Source organism: Dasypus novemcinctus, chromosome 7 (genome assembly GCF_030445035.2).
Source record: "Dasypus novemcinctus isolate mDasNov1 chromosome 7, mDasNov1.1.hap2, whole genome shotgun sequence".
NCBI classification, from domain to species: domain Eukaryota; kingdom Metazoa; phylum Chordata; class Mammalia; order Cingulata; family Dasypodidae; genus Dasypus; species Dasypus novemcinctus.
The window spans coordinates 25521702-25538399 of record NC_080679.1 but is presented as its reverse complement, the minus strand read 5'-3'; the positions used below and the strand labels follow the sequence as shown (position 1 = coordinate 25538399).

Here is a 16698-nt window from a genome sequence, read left to right as displayed (position 1 = left end):
GATGGGTGTGGCGGGAAGTAGATGAGAAAACTCGCGGGGCGGGGCCTGACGGCGCTGTTCAAGAGCGGAGGGCCATCGAGAGCGTGGGCCAGAGAGTCATGGTGGTAAGGGGGCGGAGTGCTGGGTTACTCGAAACCACGTTGCTGGAGGCGCTTACTGGGGTGTGGGCGAAAGTCAGGAGGGGGATTCTGGGCGTCCGGCCTGGACTTGGGGTCGGGGAGGGTTTTGTATGAGGCCTTCCATGCATAGGCGTTTTGGAATGTTGGGATCCCAGCTCTGAGCCTCAGCCGAGGTCACAGCTGTCAGTTCACCCCTCTGCTTGTCAGGCTCAGGGCACATTGTCCGAGGTGGGGGTTACTAGAAACGATTTGGCCCCTGCCCTTCGGAATATCACAGTCTAGAATTCGACACGCTTACATTTTATTGGGGGTGGGGGAATTCGGAAAGGCTCTGTGGAAGAAGTAGCAGATGGGTAGGATTTCAGTTGGCCAAAATGGTGGGAATAAAGGAGCCGAAAGAACTGCAGGAGCTAGGAGGTGGGTGATTGTTTGCATATTTGTTGAACAAGGTGCATTCCAAGCTAAGCCGGGAAAAGTAATGGGCGCTGTTCTGGAGAACCTTGAGTACGAGGCTGAAGAATTTGTGCCTAATTCAGTGATCTCTTGGGAGCTATTGGGCATGTTAGAGCAGGGAAAGTGATAGGAGGATTGGAGTGATCGGATTGATAAAGAAAGGTCTGGTTCCCTGTGTGGCAATTTGGTTAAGCAAGAGGCCATTTCTAGATGGGAAGTAATAAAAGGTCTAAACAGAGCAGGTCATTAGGAATTGGGTATGAGAGGGGGAGGATATTTGAAAGACATTACTCATTGTAACAAGGCATGGGTAACTACCAGGTCAATGGAAGAGAATAACTCCTTCACCCTTTGCTGACTCTGGCCAGTTAGGCCCCTTTCTATCCCAGTTGGTCCCAGGGGCCACAAAAATTACACCCATCCATTATCCTGATGTGAAGCCATTTGCATTGCTTTCTCAGGCTTAAGGAATCTTCAAACACTGTCCTCTGGCAGAAAATTGAGGTATGAGCAGGCTAATGGAGGGCAAAGTGATATATGAGGACCCTGGAATCTCAGTTCTCTGGCCTTTAACCCTACCCCACAAAGGGAGGACATTGAAACACAGAGTAGTGCCCACCTGTCCTACCTGTTCCCAGCCGCTGCAGGAGGGAGTGGGATGGGGTTGGGGAGGTAATACCAAGTCCATTTTCTAAGCTAATCTTTTACTTTGTCTCATCTCCACTGCCTCCCACTCCCAGGTTATAATGCCTCAGGGCCTGTAAGGCTGAGTGTTTCCCTTTCAAGATGCCCCTCTCAGACTTTATTCTGGCCCTGAAGGACAATCCCTACTTTGGGGCTGGCTTTGGGCTGGTGGGTGTGGGCACAGCCCTGGCTTTGGCCCGGAAGGGCGCCCAGTTGGGCCTGGTGGCATTCCGACGTCATTACATGATCACATTGGAAGTCCCTGCTCGAGACAGGAGCTATGCTTGGTTACTTAGCTGGCTCACCCGCCACAGTACCCGTACCCAGCACCTCAGTGTCGAGACTTCGTACCTTCAGCACGAGAGTGGCCGCATCTCCACCAAGTTTGAATTTGTCCCTAGTCCTGGAAACCACTTCATCTGGTAAGGTTGGGAGCCTGGGAGGGCTGTGAGTAGAAAAAGAGAATAAGGGAGGGTGGGTTTGACCCATTCACACATTTGGCCATTCTTATTCAGGTATCAGGGGAAATGGATCCGGGTGGAACGAAGTCGGGAGATGCAGATGATAGACCTGCAGACTGGGACCCCATGGGAATCTGTCACCTTCACGGCCCTGGGCACTGATCGCAAGGTTTTCTTCAGCATCCTGGAGGAAGGTGTGAGATGGTACAGGCAGGGTTTATTGGGGGGAAGGGGCTGTTATAGGGGTCAGGGCATTTGACATCAGAGAAAGAGCAGCCTTGGAGAGGAGGAGCCAGAAGGAAGCTGTGTGGGCACACCTCTTTGCCTAGTTGAAAAATCAGCCATGGCAGAGAATAAGTATTGGTTTTGTCTCATCTCTCCACTCCCAGCTCGAGAATTAGCATTGCAGCAGGAGGAAGGGAAGACGGTAATGTACACAGCCATAGGCTCTGAATGGCGCCCCTTTGGTTATCCACGTCGCCGGCGGCCACTGAGTTCTGTGGTTCTAGAACAGGGTCTGGCTGACCGAATTGTCAGAGACATCCGGGAATTCATTGATAACCCCAAATGGTACACTGACAGAGGTAAGCAGCAGCTGGGGCCTCAGCCAAGCTACTTTGGGTGTGTTGTTAGGGAAACAGGATGGTCTCTGCGGCTATATGGGGCGAGTATAAACCTCTAGCCTCTCATAGATGAAGGGAAAAGAAAAGTTGCCTACAGGGATGATTTCTTCCAATACCAAGGTCATCAGACCTCCATGGGGCAGGACTGAGAATGAATGTAGACATCTGGGGCAGAGTACATGATTCATTTTAGGTCTTGATCATTATCCTGGCTGTATTCCTAGGCATTCCCTACAGACGTGGCTACCTGCTTTATGGGCCCCCAGGTTGCGGAAAGAGCAGTTTTATGTGAGTAAAGTCTTTGGAGAAAAACTGAGCTGATGGGGTTGGAAAGGACCAGGGGACTGGGTTTAGGATAAAAATGGGACCTGTGAATACCAGGGTGGAATAGCGGGTTAGACATATGTCCCTAGAGAGGAAAGAGCATCTGGGCTCTTCTAGGAAGAATTCCTAGGTTGCCTACCACTTTCTGATGTCCCACCCTTGACTGACACCCTCACAGCACTGCCCTGGCTGGGGAGTTGGAGCACAGCATTTGCCTACTGAGTCTCACAGACTCTAGCCTCTCCGATGACCGGCTCAACCACCTGCTAAGCGTGGCCCCACAGCAGAGCCTGGTGCTCCTGGAGGATGTGGATGCTGCTTTTCTTAGTCGAGACTTAGCTGTGGAGAGTAAGTGAAGGGTGCTGGGGAAAGGGGAGTGTTTCTAAGTGAGGGCAAATGAGATATAGGAGTAAACAAGGAATAGTGTAAGAAAGTAGACATCTAGATGTCTGGGTTAGCAACAAGAGCCCATAAGAAACACAGATAAGCAGGGAACAGGGTGGGGGTAGGGGAGAATGCTAATTTTAAGTAAGGCTATGACCACTCATGCTTCTTTATCCCTGCCTTCTTCCAGACCCAATAAAGTACCAAGGTCTAGGTCGTTTGACCTTTAGTGGACTGCTCAATGCCTTGGATGGTGTGGCTTCTACTGAGGCACGCATTGTATTCATGACCACCAACCATATTGACAGGTAAGAAGGGAGCAGTGAGGTATCCCAAGACTGTGAAAGGCAAGACTCCAGTCCTTTAGTGCCCTAGGTGGATCAGGGTGCCAACAGTACTGATGCCCAGGACTCTGCTTTCCCTGCTTCCTTCTCTTAGGCTGGATCCTGCCCTGGTACGCCCTGGGCGAGTTGACCTGAAGGAGTATGTGGGCTATTGCTCACGTTGGCAGCTGACCCAGATGTTCCAGAGGTTTTATCCTGGGCAAGCACCTTCCTTGGCTGAGTCCTTTGCAGAACATGTCCTTCGAACTACAACCCAGATCAGTCCTGCCCAGGTACAGGGCTACTTCATGTTGTATAAAAATGACCCTGTAGGGGCAGTTCATAATGCTGAGTCTCTGAGGAGGTGACCAACCAGGCTATGCTTCTAGATCAATAAACACCTGCCACACTGCTCTGGTCTCTGAGCCCCCTTCCTCCCTCACTGTATTGGTACTTGAGTAAAAAGCAGAAGCTGTGATTGCAGATACCTACAGGGGTCAGACAACAACATAACCAAGTGGTGGTGGCACAGCTGAAGAAAAAAGAGAAGTGCTGCTATAATAAGCAAGGAAGTACATTCTTCCACCTAAATGCATTCAAATGAAGCATACAAATTTGTGAGCATATATACAGTGGGTTATGTGGCAGGTGGGCTGGAGTATTCTGCTCAAATGCTGACATTCCAGTAGCATTCCCTGAAACTCACTACACTAGCTTACACTAGCTTATACCCCTTTTCAGTTAGACCCTGATCCCTTGGGAGAACAGACTTCAGAGCAAAGTTTAGGGCAACTCTACCCCATCCCAGTTTTACTAGGAATTTAAAGAAATAACCATACCTCACAAGCTGGGCACTGCTGAGCAGAAAAAAAAAGCTAAACAGGGCCAAATTGTTTTATTGTCCCCCCCCCCTCCAGTACTGCTAGGAACCATCCTCAGGTTCCAGGCCTAGGGGCTCTCTCCGAGTGCCAGGCCGGTAAGCACCCCGACCCCGAGGCAGGCGGGGGTAGGAAGAACCTGGTGTCCGACCTTTGGAGCGCTCCCAGCGAGCACAGTCCCGAGTCCTGCGAGGTGGGGGGCCTTGCCAGTTGCCAGGCCCCTTCTCTTGAGGAGGACCTTCAACTCCTTGGCTCTGCGGTTCTGGCTTTAGGTCCAGGTGCCCCTTGAGGGGCCCCTCAGGAGGTGGCAGTTCTTGGATGTCACTGGTTCCTTTGGGGGCGTAGCACTCTCCTCCCTTCAGGCGCCTCCGTTCCAGCTGTCGCCAGGGGCCTCGACTAGCCCGAGGGAGATCTGGCACAGCTTTCTGGGATTCACCCAACCTCTGTGGATTCAGCCCAGCCTCTGGAATTTTCTCACATGAATACTGGGTGGCCATAGGCAGAGGAGTTGACAGGGTGGTTTGAGCAGTGGATGATGTGGACAGTTCCACAGCAAGGGCACTAGGTGGGTGGGATCCTGTGGAGACATCTATGGTTGACTCAGGTTCCAAAGGGGCAGGAGGCTGGAACAAAGTGAGGAGATGCAACAAGGGAGAGGTAGGTCCCTCCAAGGAAGGAATTGCAGAGCCATCTCCCACTATCCGATCTGACAAAGCAGGTTTGTAGGAAGGTTGGTGATGTGTGGGAGGAATGGAAAACCCTTCCCTCACCTGCTGGAGACTAATGAAGTACCGGTTACGCTCGGCCTCAAGGTCAATGATGCCCCCTCGCTCCTGCTGCCTCTGGTAGAGGCGCTTGCGTTCTTCTTGCTGTCGCAAGCTTTCTGCATTGGGCTGGTACAGCTCCTGGAGAGCAGGAAGAAGAATGGCAGGGAGATAAGAATAAAGACAGGAGGAGGAGGCAGGCTTGAACCTCTGTCCTTCCAGGACTGCCTCAGGAGATGTGCATGAGGTGCTGGGACTTGCCACTCAGGTTTGGGCTCCCAGTCCTAAGCCTTAAGCTTACAGTGGGACCACGGCTTTGCAGAGGTCCTGGGCAGTTCAAGCCCAATTCTACAGATCCCATTTGAGACTGGTAAGATGCTACTCCTTTCTTTAGAGAATGCCTTTATTCCCAGCTCAGATTAGTAGGAGTCCCCTTACCACAGCCTGTTGGGGTTCAGGGGCTGCTTCCAGAGTGGCAAGATCATAGACAAGGGGCTCTCTGCACACTGGACACTGCACACCGACTGCCTCCTGAATAAAAAGAAGAAATCACACCTCTGCTTTACAGCCCAAGATGCTCCTAGCTGCTCTCAGTCCAGTCAGCCAGCCTTATCTGCGAAGTGTTGGGACTGAAGGGCACATGCATAGCTGTTCAGCAATGAAGTGGGACAGAGAGCAGAGGTTGTCTAACTAGAAGTCTGGGAACCCCCTGAAACTGCATGCAATAAGTATATAAGGATGTACTTTTTCCTGGACCCTTTCATTAATCTCAAGGGTATCTAAGATCCTGGAAAAGACCAAAAGCCACTGGAGTGGAAAAATGGAAAAGGCTGACCAACCTTTGGGTAAACAGGGGCTGGTAGGGTGTACCTGTTTTGTTGCAGCATGCTGCTGTTCCTGTTCCTGTTCCTGTCCTTGAGCCTTGAGCTCTTGCTCCATGTGCTGGATGTACCGAGCAAGGCAGTGGCAGTGGAAGTAGTGGTAACAGGGCGTTTTGGTAAAGGCCTCCTTCTCCTGAAGGGAGGACAGATACAGGGCACTGTGCCTGAGCTCTCTCACTAGCCCTCCACTGCCTGCCCCAAACAGATTCCCCAGTCTCAAGAGAGCAACCCACCTGGAAACCATACAGGCAGATGACACACTGGCCATGGGGAATGTTGTTATCTGTGAGAATTTCCTTCCCTTTCTGAGAGAAGACAAGACATCACTCAAACAGGGAGGCAGGGGCAAGGATCGTGAGCAAAGCCTGTCCTCTGCTCCCAGGAGTGACTGGCTGGACTCATGACTCCGACGACACCAGTGTGTTTACCCACATTTATGCCTTTGTCTTGGTGATGTTCCCTGTCCTTGGAATCAATTCTTCTCTGCATCTCTAACCCTCCCCCAAATTTAATATTATTTTCTATAAAGTCACTTTAAATATATCTTGAAGATGAAAAGAACTGTACTTTGGAGAGAAAAAAGTTCAGTTAAAACTCCCATCTTCTGGGAGGTCTTTCTTGATTAACCTCCCTTGGGTATCACACCCACATAGAGTAATTGGTTTTTTCTGGAGTTGGGTTTCAGAAAAAGTCAAGACATGAAGCCAGATGGGCAGAGAATTCCAAAGGCATCAGACTAAGAGTATACAATATATATTTGCAGTATTATCTGAATAGCTATTACTCTGGAATTCCACTGTTGAAAGCTGCACTGTTGAGGCCTCACTCAGGAGTGCTAAAGTGGTCTAATATGCCCAGCCTCTCTGACTCCAGCCCATCTGTCTTCACTCAATTTTGAGTGATTATCCTTAAAATCCAAAAGAAGGTTATATTTAGCTGTGTGTTTTTATTGTGCATATTAATTTGCAATTCTAGATATTGCTTGATATGAATTGTTTCCTTAACCCAGGGAAAGGAACCATGTCTGAGTAAAGGAACCATGACTTTTTCTACTTAAACCTGATGGCAGAATAGTCTTCAAATGTCATTTATGGCTAAGACTCCCCTAGGTAAGAGCTTCATCTCTTGCCACTTTCAGTTGCTAGTGTAAAGAGAACAGGAAATGCACTGAAATTAAAGCAAGAAAAATGCAAATTAAAGAGGAAAAGTAATTTTCTCTCAAGATGTTGGGATAGGCAACTTGAGGAAGTTACAGAACTATCTTTTTTTGGGAGATTTCTTAAAATCTGGATTAATTTAGGCCTTGCCTAAACAATACTAGCTGAAATGACTATATAGTTAAGATTCTAGGCCCATGGCTTTCCTAGGAGAAACTGCCTGGAGGAAGAACATTTCCCAAGGCTAGTGTACCACTTACCTCGATCAGTTCATAAAGCATGGCAGTGCCCAGCCCAGCCTTTGCCACGTGGCTCAGAGCCTGAGTGATCCTGAAGGAAAGAGGACAAACCAAACATCAACATTAGACCTTTCCTCATGAGGCAGAGTTGTTATCCTGAGTCTTCCCTGCTTGGACCAGCCCAACTTACACATGGATCTGTTCATCTGAGAGTCCTCTGGGATTACGGATAGAGATCTGTGGCACCTCATTGGGATACTAGTGGGGGAAGATAACAAGTTAATGCTGAAGCACTCCACCCTAGGGTGTCTCCTTTTCCTCCCTTTGCTGCCACAGAGTAGGGGTCTCACCTGGGTCGGGACCTGAAGCACCAGAGTGAAGCAGACAAACTGGGAGTCCTGGTCCTCTGCAGTCGCAGGGTGCAGGGTGATATAGATCTCCCAAGGTGAAGACCTGTAGGAGAAGTGGAGACCTGGGAGGTGACCAGACAGGGGCTCAAGGGCTGGAGAAGATATGGATGATTCAGTAAAAGGGGCAGAGGAAGTGAGCACTGGACTCATTTTTGAAAAAATTAAAGGAACAGCCTTTTTCTACATGAGAACATTTCTTAATTGAGGCTTACAGTGTCTTAAGACCATATTCTCTGAATGGAATCCTCTCATTACAAAGAGGACTCCTGCCCACCCCTAGTTGAATACATACCTGCCATTTCCTTTAACAACCTGTAGTTCATCCAGATAGATAGACTCTAAAACTTCAACTTCAGAGGGAAGGACCCTAGAGAGACAGGGGGAGATTGGCTTAACACTACAGCTCTCCCTGTTGAAGCCAGCTAAGGCCAATGAAGTTTGGCTTTGCAGAAAAATGGCAATCTGCTGTATGCATTCCCTCACTAAGCTCCTTAGAAATGAAAGAAATGTGCTGTCTTATGTTATCAGAGAGCAAGGTAGGAAGCATGGGAATCAGAATTTTCTGCCAACAGATGCAGCAGAAAGGTGAAATGACCCTCAAATCTCAAGCCTCACAGAGGACAAACTAGACCAAAGCCAGGTTTTTTGACTCCCCATTTAAGTTTCATTCCACTGTTGGTGGTCCCTTAGGGGACATCTTTCTGACCTAGAAATATGATGTCCATTCATCAGCATCAAAGTTACCAATACTACTCCTGGGAACCAGCCAGTACCCAGGCTAATCTATTCACATTGCCAACACCAGAATCACCCTAAGCCTGCTCAAAGGAGTTACCAAACTGAAAAGTACAGTAGGTCTAGGTGATGTAAAGGCTGCGCTGTAGTGGAAGAGTCATCGATCAACCTTAGAGTCAGCGATAGGTACCAATCACTTACCAGCTACATGATCTGGATAGTTTATTTTAATTTCTGTAAGCCTGAATTACTCTGTCTACCTCATATGGATAATACCCCTTCAGAGTTACTGTTAGGATTAAAGGTGATTTGTGTATGTAAAGTATCTAACAGTATCTGGGCCATAGACTCTATGCCCTCTTTTTCCCTGTTTGTATATAACCTTCCCCCTTAAAAGGAAAGAAGGAAGGATATTAACAGAGTACTTTGTATATATTTAACACACTGACTGTAAATAAAAGAATAGGCATGCTTAATCTCAGAAACTGCAATGTTATGTAACAATACTGAAGATGAGTGGTTGGTTTAAGTCACCAGTTCTAACCAGGTGATACATGAAAAGATGCATGCTTTGTTTGTTTTGCCACAGCTATACTGTTTTCTTCTCACCAACAGCAGGACTGCTTTAGTATGGCCTATGTATTAGTGGTCCTTGAAGCTTTTTTTTTTCTTCTTCCAATCTTAGGCAGAAATCCCAAAATATAAAATAGGTAGCAGTGGAGTAGTTCTGGTTCACATGAGAATGGGAATCTCAGAGCATCACAGGCTAGCTGTGGCAGCCACTGTTGCCCTCTCCATGGCTCAAGCAGTCTCCTCAGAGTCTTAAAGTTCCCCTGAACAATTTGAAAACAACTAGCCTAGATGGTCTCAATAAACACCAGCAGTGGCTGGGCTCCCTGAACCAATGAAACACTAAACTATGTAGCCTCATTCAGGCTACAATACTTCACCCACTCTAGTTTTGACTTGGGCCCTGGATGACCTGTATGGGGAAGGACTGTAATATGTTCTAGTACTAAGATTTGTAGTGAGAAAGACCTGGATTCCTAGTTTTAAATATGTATATTTTGGCAAATCACTTCACTACTTGGAGCCTCATCTAATCTCAGCTATTTACACCTCAGAGTTATTAATGAAAAGGAAGGGTATGTATGTTACAAACCCATCCTACTTCTCTCAACTATCCTATGAAGTAGAGGCCACACCCACTTCTTTTCACAGCCGAACTTACTGACTCACAGAAGCTAGGTGGCCTGGTCAGCATCACAAAGCTAATAAAACGTGGAGTGAAGCCACGTTTATTCTGTTTCCAAATCCCAGAGTCCTCACAAATCTTCTTAACCTTCTTGTTAAGAATGCTTGAGAGAAGGATTAGGAGAGCTTTTTGTGAGGTGTAAAGCTTTATTCAGTCAATAGTACTCATCAGTGCTGTCGGGGAGGGAGAGGTTAAGGGAGGCCTCGCGGATATAGGCTGATCCAAAGGGGAAAGGAGATGAGAGCTGTCGGACATTGGCTCCGGGAGGTAAAAGGGAGGTGGGGAGGTCTGATGAGCAGGCATCCCACGGGCCCCTGAGCAAGAAGCCAGACGAGAGGGAATCGAATAAGATGAAGCCCGGCCCAGACCCAGTCTCCTCTCACTAAGACCAGCACCCTCCAGCCCCACAGTCCAGACACTCTCTTAGGGAGAGAAGTCAAAGTTTCTGTTATCCCTCATCTCTCGCTCTACCCCAGAAGCCCGTCGTTCGGACCCTCCGCGGCCACCGCTAGAACCCCGGGCCGGAGCCAGGCAGTCAGCCAAGGCCAATGCCCCCAAAGTTACCAGTCCTCCTCCCCGGCAGCTGCCGACGCTGACACCGCCATATCTTCCCGGCCCGCAGCCGGAACCGGAAATGCTCTTGGGGAGGCCTGGAGGCGGAAAGCTAAAGCGGGGCGGGAGGAGTGTTGGTGACGAGAAGAGAGGGTGGCTACCAGTCGTTTCTAGGCAACCGCAGACTCCGGGTCCTTAGTGGGGCCTGAGGTCCAAGAGAAGGTTCGAAAGTGCCATAGCAGGTGCCTATGGACAGGCCATGGTCTCTCCCACATCGCTGGACGCCTTGTTTTCTGAGCCGCTGACTATTTCTAGTGAATAAAATGGTCAACATTGGGAATCTAAAGAGACCGGCAGTGAGAGTGGAGAAGAATTATAACTCAGGCAAAGTATGTAGGCAGCTAGAAAGGGCGGGACTGAAGGTGGTGTACCTCGGCCTGAGGAGCTGAAAGCCCCTAGGCTGGGGGGCAGAATGGGGTTTACGGTTGCGACGCGCGCGGGCAGGGCTTTTGGACGGGAGTGCTGAGGTGTTTGGGAACGACCTGGAACTTAGAGGAGGTTAGGAGGGGGTGGGATTGGGTGGGCGAATCTAGGTCGAGTGGGGAGAGGCAGAGTGGGGAGAGTCGACTGGCACGGCAGGGATGAGTGAGGAGGGGTCAGGAGCTCGAGGCTGGGTGGAAGCGGGGAGAGATCCGGTAGGTCAGGGTGGGTGGATCGGGGTCGGTTGGTGGGCGTGGCCGGTTCAAGTGGGGAGGGGTTGGTGGTCCTGAGAATACTGAGAATAGGTTGAGAGACCCAAGGTCGAAAAAGTGGAGATCTAGGAGATGTCCGTGTGTCTTAAGACCTCCTCCCCCTCTCCGTCCACTCCACCTTGCCATGTTTTTGAGGCCTAGATTATTGTGAAAGAGAGGGAAAGGCTGGGCTGCTGACGTTAACCCTTCTCCCATACCCCACCTAGGCCTCCCAGATGTGTGGAACTGTCCCTACAGCTGTAGCCCTTCACCACCCTCTCCTTCCTTCTGAGGGATCCTGAAACCTTGTCATGGAAAAGTACCACGTGTTGGAGATGATTGGTGAAGGCTCTTTTGGGAGAGTGTACAAGGGTCGAAGAAAATACAGTGCTCAGGTGATAAACAAAGAGGGATATCTTTTGGGTGGGATTCCATACCCCCAACTCCAAGAGAGGGAAGATTAGTAGAAAAAGAGACCAGAAGAGAAATGGCCATACTGACCCATATTCCTAAGGCATTGACTCCTTATGGCATATAGTCTCTAGAGTTAGATTGCCTGGGTTCAAATCCTAGCACCATTTTCTAGCTTTAGAACTATGCACAAGTTACTTAACCTTTCTCAGTTTCTTCACCTATGAAATGAAAGAAGAATGTTATCTAATTGATGGGGTTGGAGATTAAATGTCATACTAAAACTGAATCACTACAGTGCCTGGCACCTAGTAAACAACAAATAAATATTTGTTATTATTATTAATCTCTATCATACCACACAGGAAGAGATAATCCATGCAAACTTCTCTTCCCTCATCTTTGTCCTTCCTTTTCTCATAAATCCCATGAATCTTGAGTCCTTTGCCCAGATCAGAACACCTCTTCCAGAATCCACCTTTTTCTTAGGTTTGTCCTAAAGAAACCAAAGGGATCTGCCCGGCAGAGGCTGTTTCCTCCCTGGGTGAAGGGTGGAGGAAGACTGAGTAAGGCTAGGGGACCATGAGGAAAGTGGAGACCGGAGACCAGCAGGTATAATGAAAGTTGCTCAGTCAGTAGGCTGAGTTCCAGAGCTCTAAGATTAATGTTGAAGAGCTGGCCTTTTTCAATAGTGTGGTTAGGTCTTGACCGTTCACCTTAACTCTGACAGGTGGTGGCCCTGAAGTTCATTCCAAAGCTGGGGCGCTCAGAGAAGGAGCTGAGGAACCTGCAACGAGAGATTGAGATCATGCGGGGTCTGCGGCATCCTAACATTGTGCACATGCTTGACAGCTTTGAGACTGACAAAGAGGTGTGCTTTGGCGGTTTTGGGTCTTCTCTTCCTAGCTCAAGGGAACCGGGAATTTCCCAGCCTCAGAATGCATGAATCTGGAGCCATCAGCACCATTGCTTTCTCCCTGCAGGTGGTGGTGGTGACAGACTATGCTGAAGGAGAGCTGTTTCAGATTCTGGAAGATGATGGGAAACTTCCTGAAGACCAGGTATGCTTCCTGACTCAAACTTCTCTCTGCCCCTGGCCTCTCCAGGTTAAAGACTGGTAGGGAAAGCTGAGGACACCTGAGATCTCTATTTTGAATACTCCTGAGAAGAATACAGAATCTAGTTGTATTTAAAGTATGTGAACGCTGGAGCCAAAATGTCTGGATTCAAAGCCTGGCACTGCCACTTTTTAGTTGAATCTTCTTAAACAAATTAATCTCTTTGTTCCTCGGTTTCCTCATTTGCAGAATGGTGATAATAATAGTGTCTACCTCAGAAGGCTAGTGACACATTATTTCAGGTAAAGTGTTGAAGAGAGTGTCGGACACATAATATTCAAAATAGCTAGCATTGATGTTGTCTTTGCCATCGTTATTTGGCAACTTTAGGAAGAAGGGCCAGTGTGATGATGCCTTAGAGGACAGTAAGGAGCAAAGGTTGTGGTCAAACAAGATGTAGTGGTTGATAGTGAGTGGGATATGGTTGAACACATTTGCCAGCCATAGTCATTCTGACTATACTCTGGCAAGTAGGCACCCCTCAGTATACGACACTCTATTTCTCTCCAGGCACTCTTCATCATTTATAATTGTCTCATTGATTCTTTTGTTTACCTGTTTGTCTTACTCCTCTTGTCTTATTTCATAACAGCTTGCCAAGTGCCAGGCACCATTCCCAGCATTACTTTACTTGACATGCATGAACTCATTTAACCCCCACATGAGGTGGGTGGTTATTGACACTGTATAGATGATGAGTCAGAGGAGCACAAAATAATTTGCCATGGTCATGCAGTTAGTAAGTGATATTCAATACATTTTCCTTGAGTGAATGAATGAATACATGAAACAATGAATGAGCAAGGGGAGCAAGAACTAAAGAATGTACAATGTGCAGCTCTGGGAGGAAGGGAAGGAGGAAAAGATCACATGAGTAGTCAAATTAGGGGGGAGTCTTTGGGCTGGCCAGTAGGCTTCTTCTTCCTGCCTTTTTTCTTCCTGCCTGACTGCTGGCTCCTAGGTCCAGGCCATTGCTGCCCAGTTGGTGTCAGCCCTGTACTATCTGCACTCCCACCGCATCCTGCACCGAGACATGAAGCCTCAGAACATCCTCCTTGCCAAGGGTGGTGGCATCAAACTCTGTGATTTTGGGTGAGAATTCTAAGCTTCCATCTATACTTCCAGCTCTGAAGGGAGTCTTAGACCATGTGCTTGACTTAGTTGGGCCTCCTTTTAGAACCTGAGCTAGAGACTGGTATTCTTGCTGAGTCTTTTGGAACCTAATCTGCTCAGTTTGGGACTATTTCACACAATGATTGGTGGATGGTGAACAGGTCTAGTTATTTTTGTTTTTGCTTTTTTAGGAGGTACCAGGGATTTGAACCCAGGACCTCGTACATTGGAAACAGGTGCTCAACACTGAGCTATATCCGCTTCACAATGAAATTTGTTATTTTTTTTGTTTTGTTTTTAGGAGGTACCAGAGATCGAACCTAGGATCTCATACATGGGAAGCAGGTGCTCAACCACCTGAGCTACAACCACTCCCCCAGGTCTAGTTTTTATTGAATATCTTCCCCTTTCCATTTCCATCCCATCATCTTTAGATTTGCCCGGGCTATGAGCACCAACACGATGGTGCTGACCTCCATCAAAGGCACCCCACTGTATATGTCTCCAGAGCTGGTGGAGGAGCGACCGTACGATCACACGGCAGACCTCTGGTCTGTGGGCTGCATACTGTATGAGCTGGCTGTAGGCACCCCCCCGTTCTATACCACGAGCATCTTTCAGTTGGTCAGCCTCATTCTCAAGGACCCTGTGCGCTGGCCTTCCACGATTAGCCCCTGCTTCAAGGTAATGAATATAGAAAGGGAGATTGCTTTTGCATCAGAAATCTGTCTCCCTCTGTCTCTGTTCCCTTTTCCAAAATTTTTTTCCAGAGCAGGGGTAGGACTTTGCAATTACTCAACTACTGATGGAGCTGGGCCACGCAGCCCTGCTTTTCTGCATAGGGGCTTGTTCTGGGAGTGTGTTCTAAGGTCTGCCACATTTTTATACAATGGCCTGTGTGTGTGAGTGTGCTCTAAATTGTAAATGCCTTAAGAAGACCCTAATCAGAGGGAGGGAAAAGGGAGCAGTCTGGGAATCCTTTGTGTGCTTTCTACAGATGATTATGAAGGTGGTATCCCTCTCTTTCTCCTAGTTTTTTCTCCCTTCCTTACAAAGCTGGTAGCATTGAGATTTGTATTTTTACTTCTGGGGTCCCAACATGTCTATGGACAGGAATTAGGGTTCCCCACGAGGTGAGAGAATAAGTTCTGTCTATGATTTCAGCCAAGAAAATAAGGCCTAAGGAAAGGGATAGAGAAGATGTTATCAAGACCAGCTGGTCTGCTGTAAGAATAAACTCAGGAGTCTTGGTTGGCCAGTTTTGGTGTTGAGTTAGCAAGAGCCTATAGGAAGTGAAGAAAGGACTGATGGTGTATTTTTTCTCTCCATAGAACTTCCTACAGGGTCTGCTCACCAAGGATCCCCAGCAGCGTCTGTCCTGGCCAGACCTCTTATATCATCCCTTCATTGCCGGCCGTGTCACCAGTGAGTTGTCAGGATTACCAGGACTTTTGTACTTCCCCAATACTCTTTCCCAGTCTATCCCCTTCAGCTCCTGGACCCATCACTTCTTCCTTCCTCCACCACTTTGAACTTTCTTCCTAGCCCATTGCCTAACTTTATCAGTTCTCTTGCAACTACCCTCCCCCTTTGTCACTTTGCTAAAATAATCTTCCACAGAAGCCTGGAGACAACTGAATTTGTCCCTGGCCAAGTGGACATGCTGACTGTAGCCCCAGTATTACCATGTCTTCCTCCTCTTCATTCTCTGTAGTAATAACCGAACCAGCAGCCCCAGATTTGGGCACCCCATTTACCAGTCGCCTACCCCCAGAACTTCAGGTCCTAAAGGATGAACAGGCCCATCGGCTGGCCCCCAAGGGCAGTCAGTCTCGTATCTTGCGTCAGGCCTGCAAGCGCATGGCAGAGGAGGCCAAGCAGAAGGTATGTGGAGCAGAAGAGACTGGCTGAGATGTGACCAGGCTAGTGACTGAGGTAGTTGGAGAAGAGGGGCGACTCTCTAGGTCTGGGAAAGGACCACTAATAGGATTCATACTGCCCCATATAACCAAATATTTCTGAGTCAGTGTTTCCTACCCACCTCCCATAGAATCAACAGAATGCAGAACCTGCCCTTGACCAAGAGGATGGGACCAGCAAGGTGGCTCCAGGCACAGCCTCACCACCCAGGCTACGGGCCACCCTTCAGGAACCAGGCCTCTTGGCTGGGATCCTGGCCTCAGAAATGAAGAACAACTGGGCTGAGTGGGAGGCCCCACCTGCACCTCGGTGAGGATGGGATAGCCAGGGATGTTTAGGGTAAAGTATCTTGCAGTGTTTGGCTCTAGCCAAAGCAAATACAACATGGCCCCTGCCACCTGTAGCCACTGCCTAACTATAGGCAGGACTCTGGGCATCAGGGGTCCCGGGTTCTTGTATTCTAATTCTAAACATTTTCCTGATTCAGAAAACTTGGGGACTTATCCTTCTCTCTGCCTCAGTTTTTTATTAACTGAGAGGGAAAGGATTATCTCTATCCAAAAGGAAAGGTTGCATGAGTTAAGAGCCATAGATGAAAAGTTCTAAAGAAGACTTGAGAATGAAATTCAGAGTGGGAGGGCATCTGGTATTTGTTTATAGTAGTTAATATATCCTGTCCTGGCTCCCTTCCAGAAAACAGTCTCCTCTAATCAGTCTTAAGTGACTTGTTCCTCATTTCTATCCTGCACCTAGAGGGAGGGACACTTTCACAAACCAAAAGCCTCAAATGTCTGGAAATCTCCCTACTCCCTGGCTTCCTTTGGCAGGGAACACCAGATCATCCAGGATTGTGAACGAACATTCCCAGAGCTGAGGCCAGAGATGGTGGGCCAAGGGAGCATTGATACAGTGGACCTAGAAAACGAGGTAAGCCTGAGGGGCTCTTCTTGGCCTTGTCCTTGCCAAAGGGCTTTGGGTCTGGGTAGCTGTTTTTCTAGAACAGTGATTCTCATCCAAGTAAGAGCCCTGCTTTGCATTAAAAATTACTTATACATTTGCAGATTTTAATTGCACAGTAACTGAACATGTACTTATCAAGAATTGGAACACATAGGTAAAAATCAAAGTCCTTCTTGACCCTTACCTCCATCTCAATGTGAACA

General features: G+C 48.3%; 3 protein-coding genes across 21 annotated transcripts in view; 2 read left to right on the top strand and 1 right to left on the bottom strand.

Annotated features, from left to right (window-relative positions):
- Positions 1 to 6: 6 nt before the first annotated feature.
- BCS1L (BCS1 homolog, ubiquinol-cytochrome c reductase complex chaperone) lies at positions 7 to 3783 on the top strand. 6 transcript variants are annotated; one of them, XM_004469568.5, is made up of 9 exons: positions 64 to 104; positions 1034 to 1076; positions 1313 to 1678; positions 1772 to 1911; positions 2107 to 2301; positions 2565 to 2628; positions 2843 to 3012; positions 3239 to 3356; positions 3487 to 3783. In XM_004469568.5, exons 3-9 carry the CDS (start codon positions 1359 to 1361, stop codon positions 3737 to 3739), a joined length of 1260 nt encoding a protein of 419 aa, XP_004469625.1. In that variant the 5' UTR covers positions 64 to 104; positions 1034 to 1076; positions 1313 to 1358; the 3' UTR covers positions 3740 to 3783. The 6 variants fall into 6 exon arrangements, with proteins under 6 accessions (XP_058156103.1, XP_071072226.1, XP_004469623.1 ...); XM_058300120.1 differs by lacking the exon at positions 1034 to 1076 and having other exon boundaries at positions 7 to 104; positions 1571 to 1678; XM_071216125.1 differs by lacking the exon at positions 1034 to 1076 and having other exon boundaries at positions 7 to 104; positions 1553 to 1678.
- Positions 3784 to 4249: 466 nt separating this feature from the next.
- RNF25 (ring finger protein 25) lies at positions 4250 to 10361 on the bottom strand. 2 transcript variants are annotated; one of them, XM_004469558.5, is made up of 10 exons: positions 10255 to 10361; positions 7993 to 8067; positions 7641 to 7743; positions 7481 to 7548; positions 7312 to 7381; positions 6128 to 6199; positions 5884 to 6027; positions 5452 to 5544; positions 5020 to 5154; positions 4250 to 4872 (listed from the first exon to the last, which is right to left on the bottom strand). In XM_004469558.5, exons 1-10 carry the CDS (start codon positions 10293 to 10295, stop codon positions 4294 to 4296), a joined length of 1380 nt encoding a protein of 459 aa, XP_004469615.1. In that variant the 5' UTR covers positions 10296 to 10361; the 3' UTR covers positions 4250 to 4293. The 2 variants fall into 2 exon arrangements, with proteins under 2 accessions (XP_004469615.1, XP_004469617.1); XM_004469560.5 differs by having other exon boundaries at positions 7641 to 7762; positions 10255 to 10343.
- The window catches only part of STK36 (serine/threonine kinase 36), a 22604-nt gene continuing 16248 nt past the window's right edge, over positions 10343 to 16698 (top strand). For 2 of the 13 annotated variants that reach the window (XM_004469551.5, XM_012529453.4), the window contains exons 1-10: positions 10636 to 10800; positions 11201 to 11368; positions 12115 to 12255; positions 12368 to 12445; positions 13464 to 13594; positions 14050 to 14299; positions 14947 to 15040; positions 15330 to 15499; positions 15666 to 15844; positions 16363 to 16462. In XM_004469551.5, coding sequence (XP_004469608.2) covers positions 11285 to 11368; positions 12115 to 12255; positions 12368 to 12445; positions 13464 to 13594; positions 14050 to 14299; positions 14947 to 15040; positions 15330 to 15499; positions 15666 to 15844; positions 16363 to 16462 — 1227 coding nt within the window. In that variant the 5' untranslated portion in view covers positions 10636 to 10800; positions 11201 to 11284. The other 11 variants (XM_071216120.1, XM_071216122.1, XM_071216119.1 and 8 more) reach the window with 11 other exon arrangements.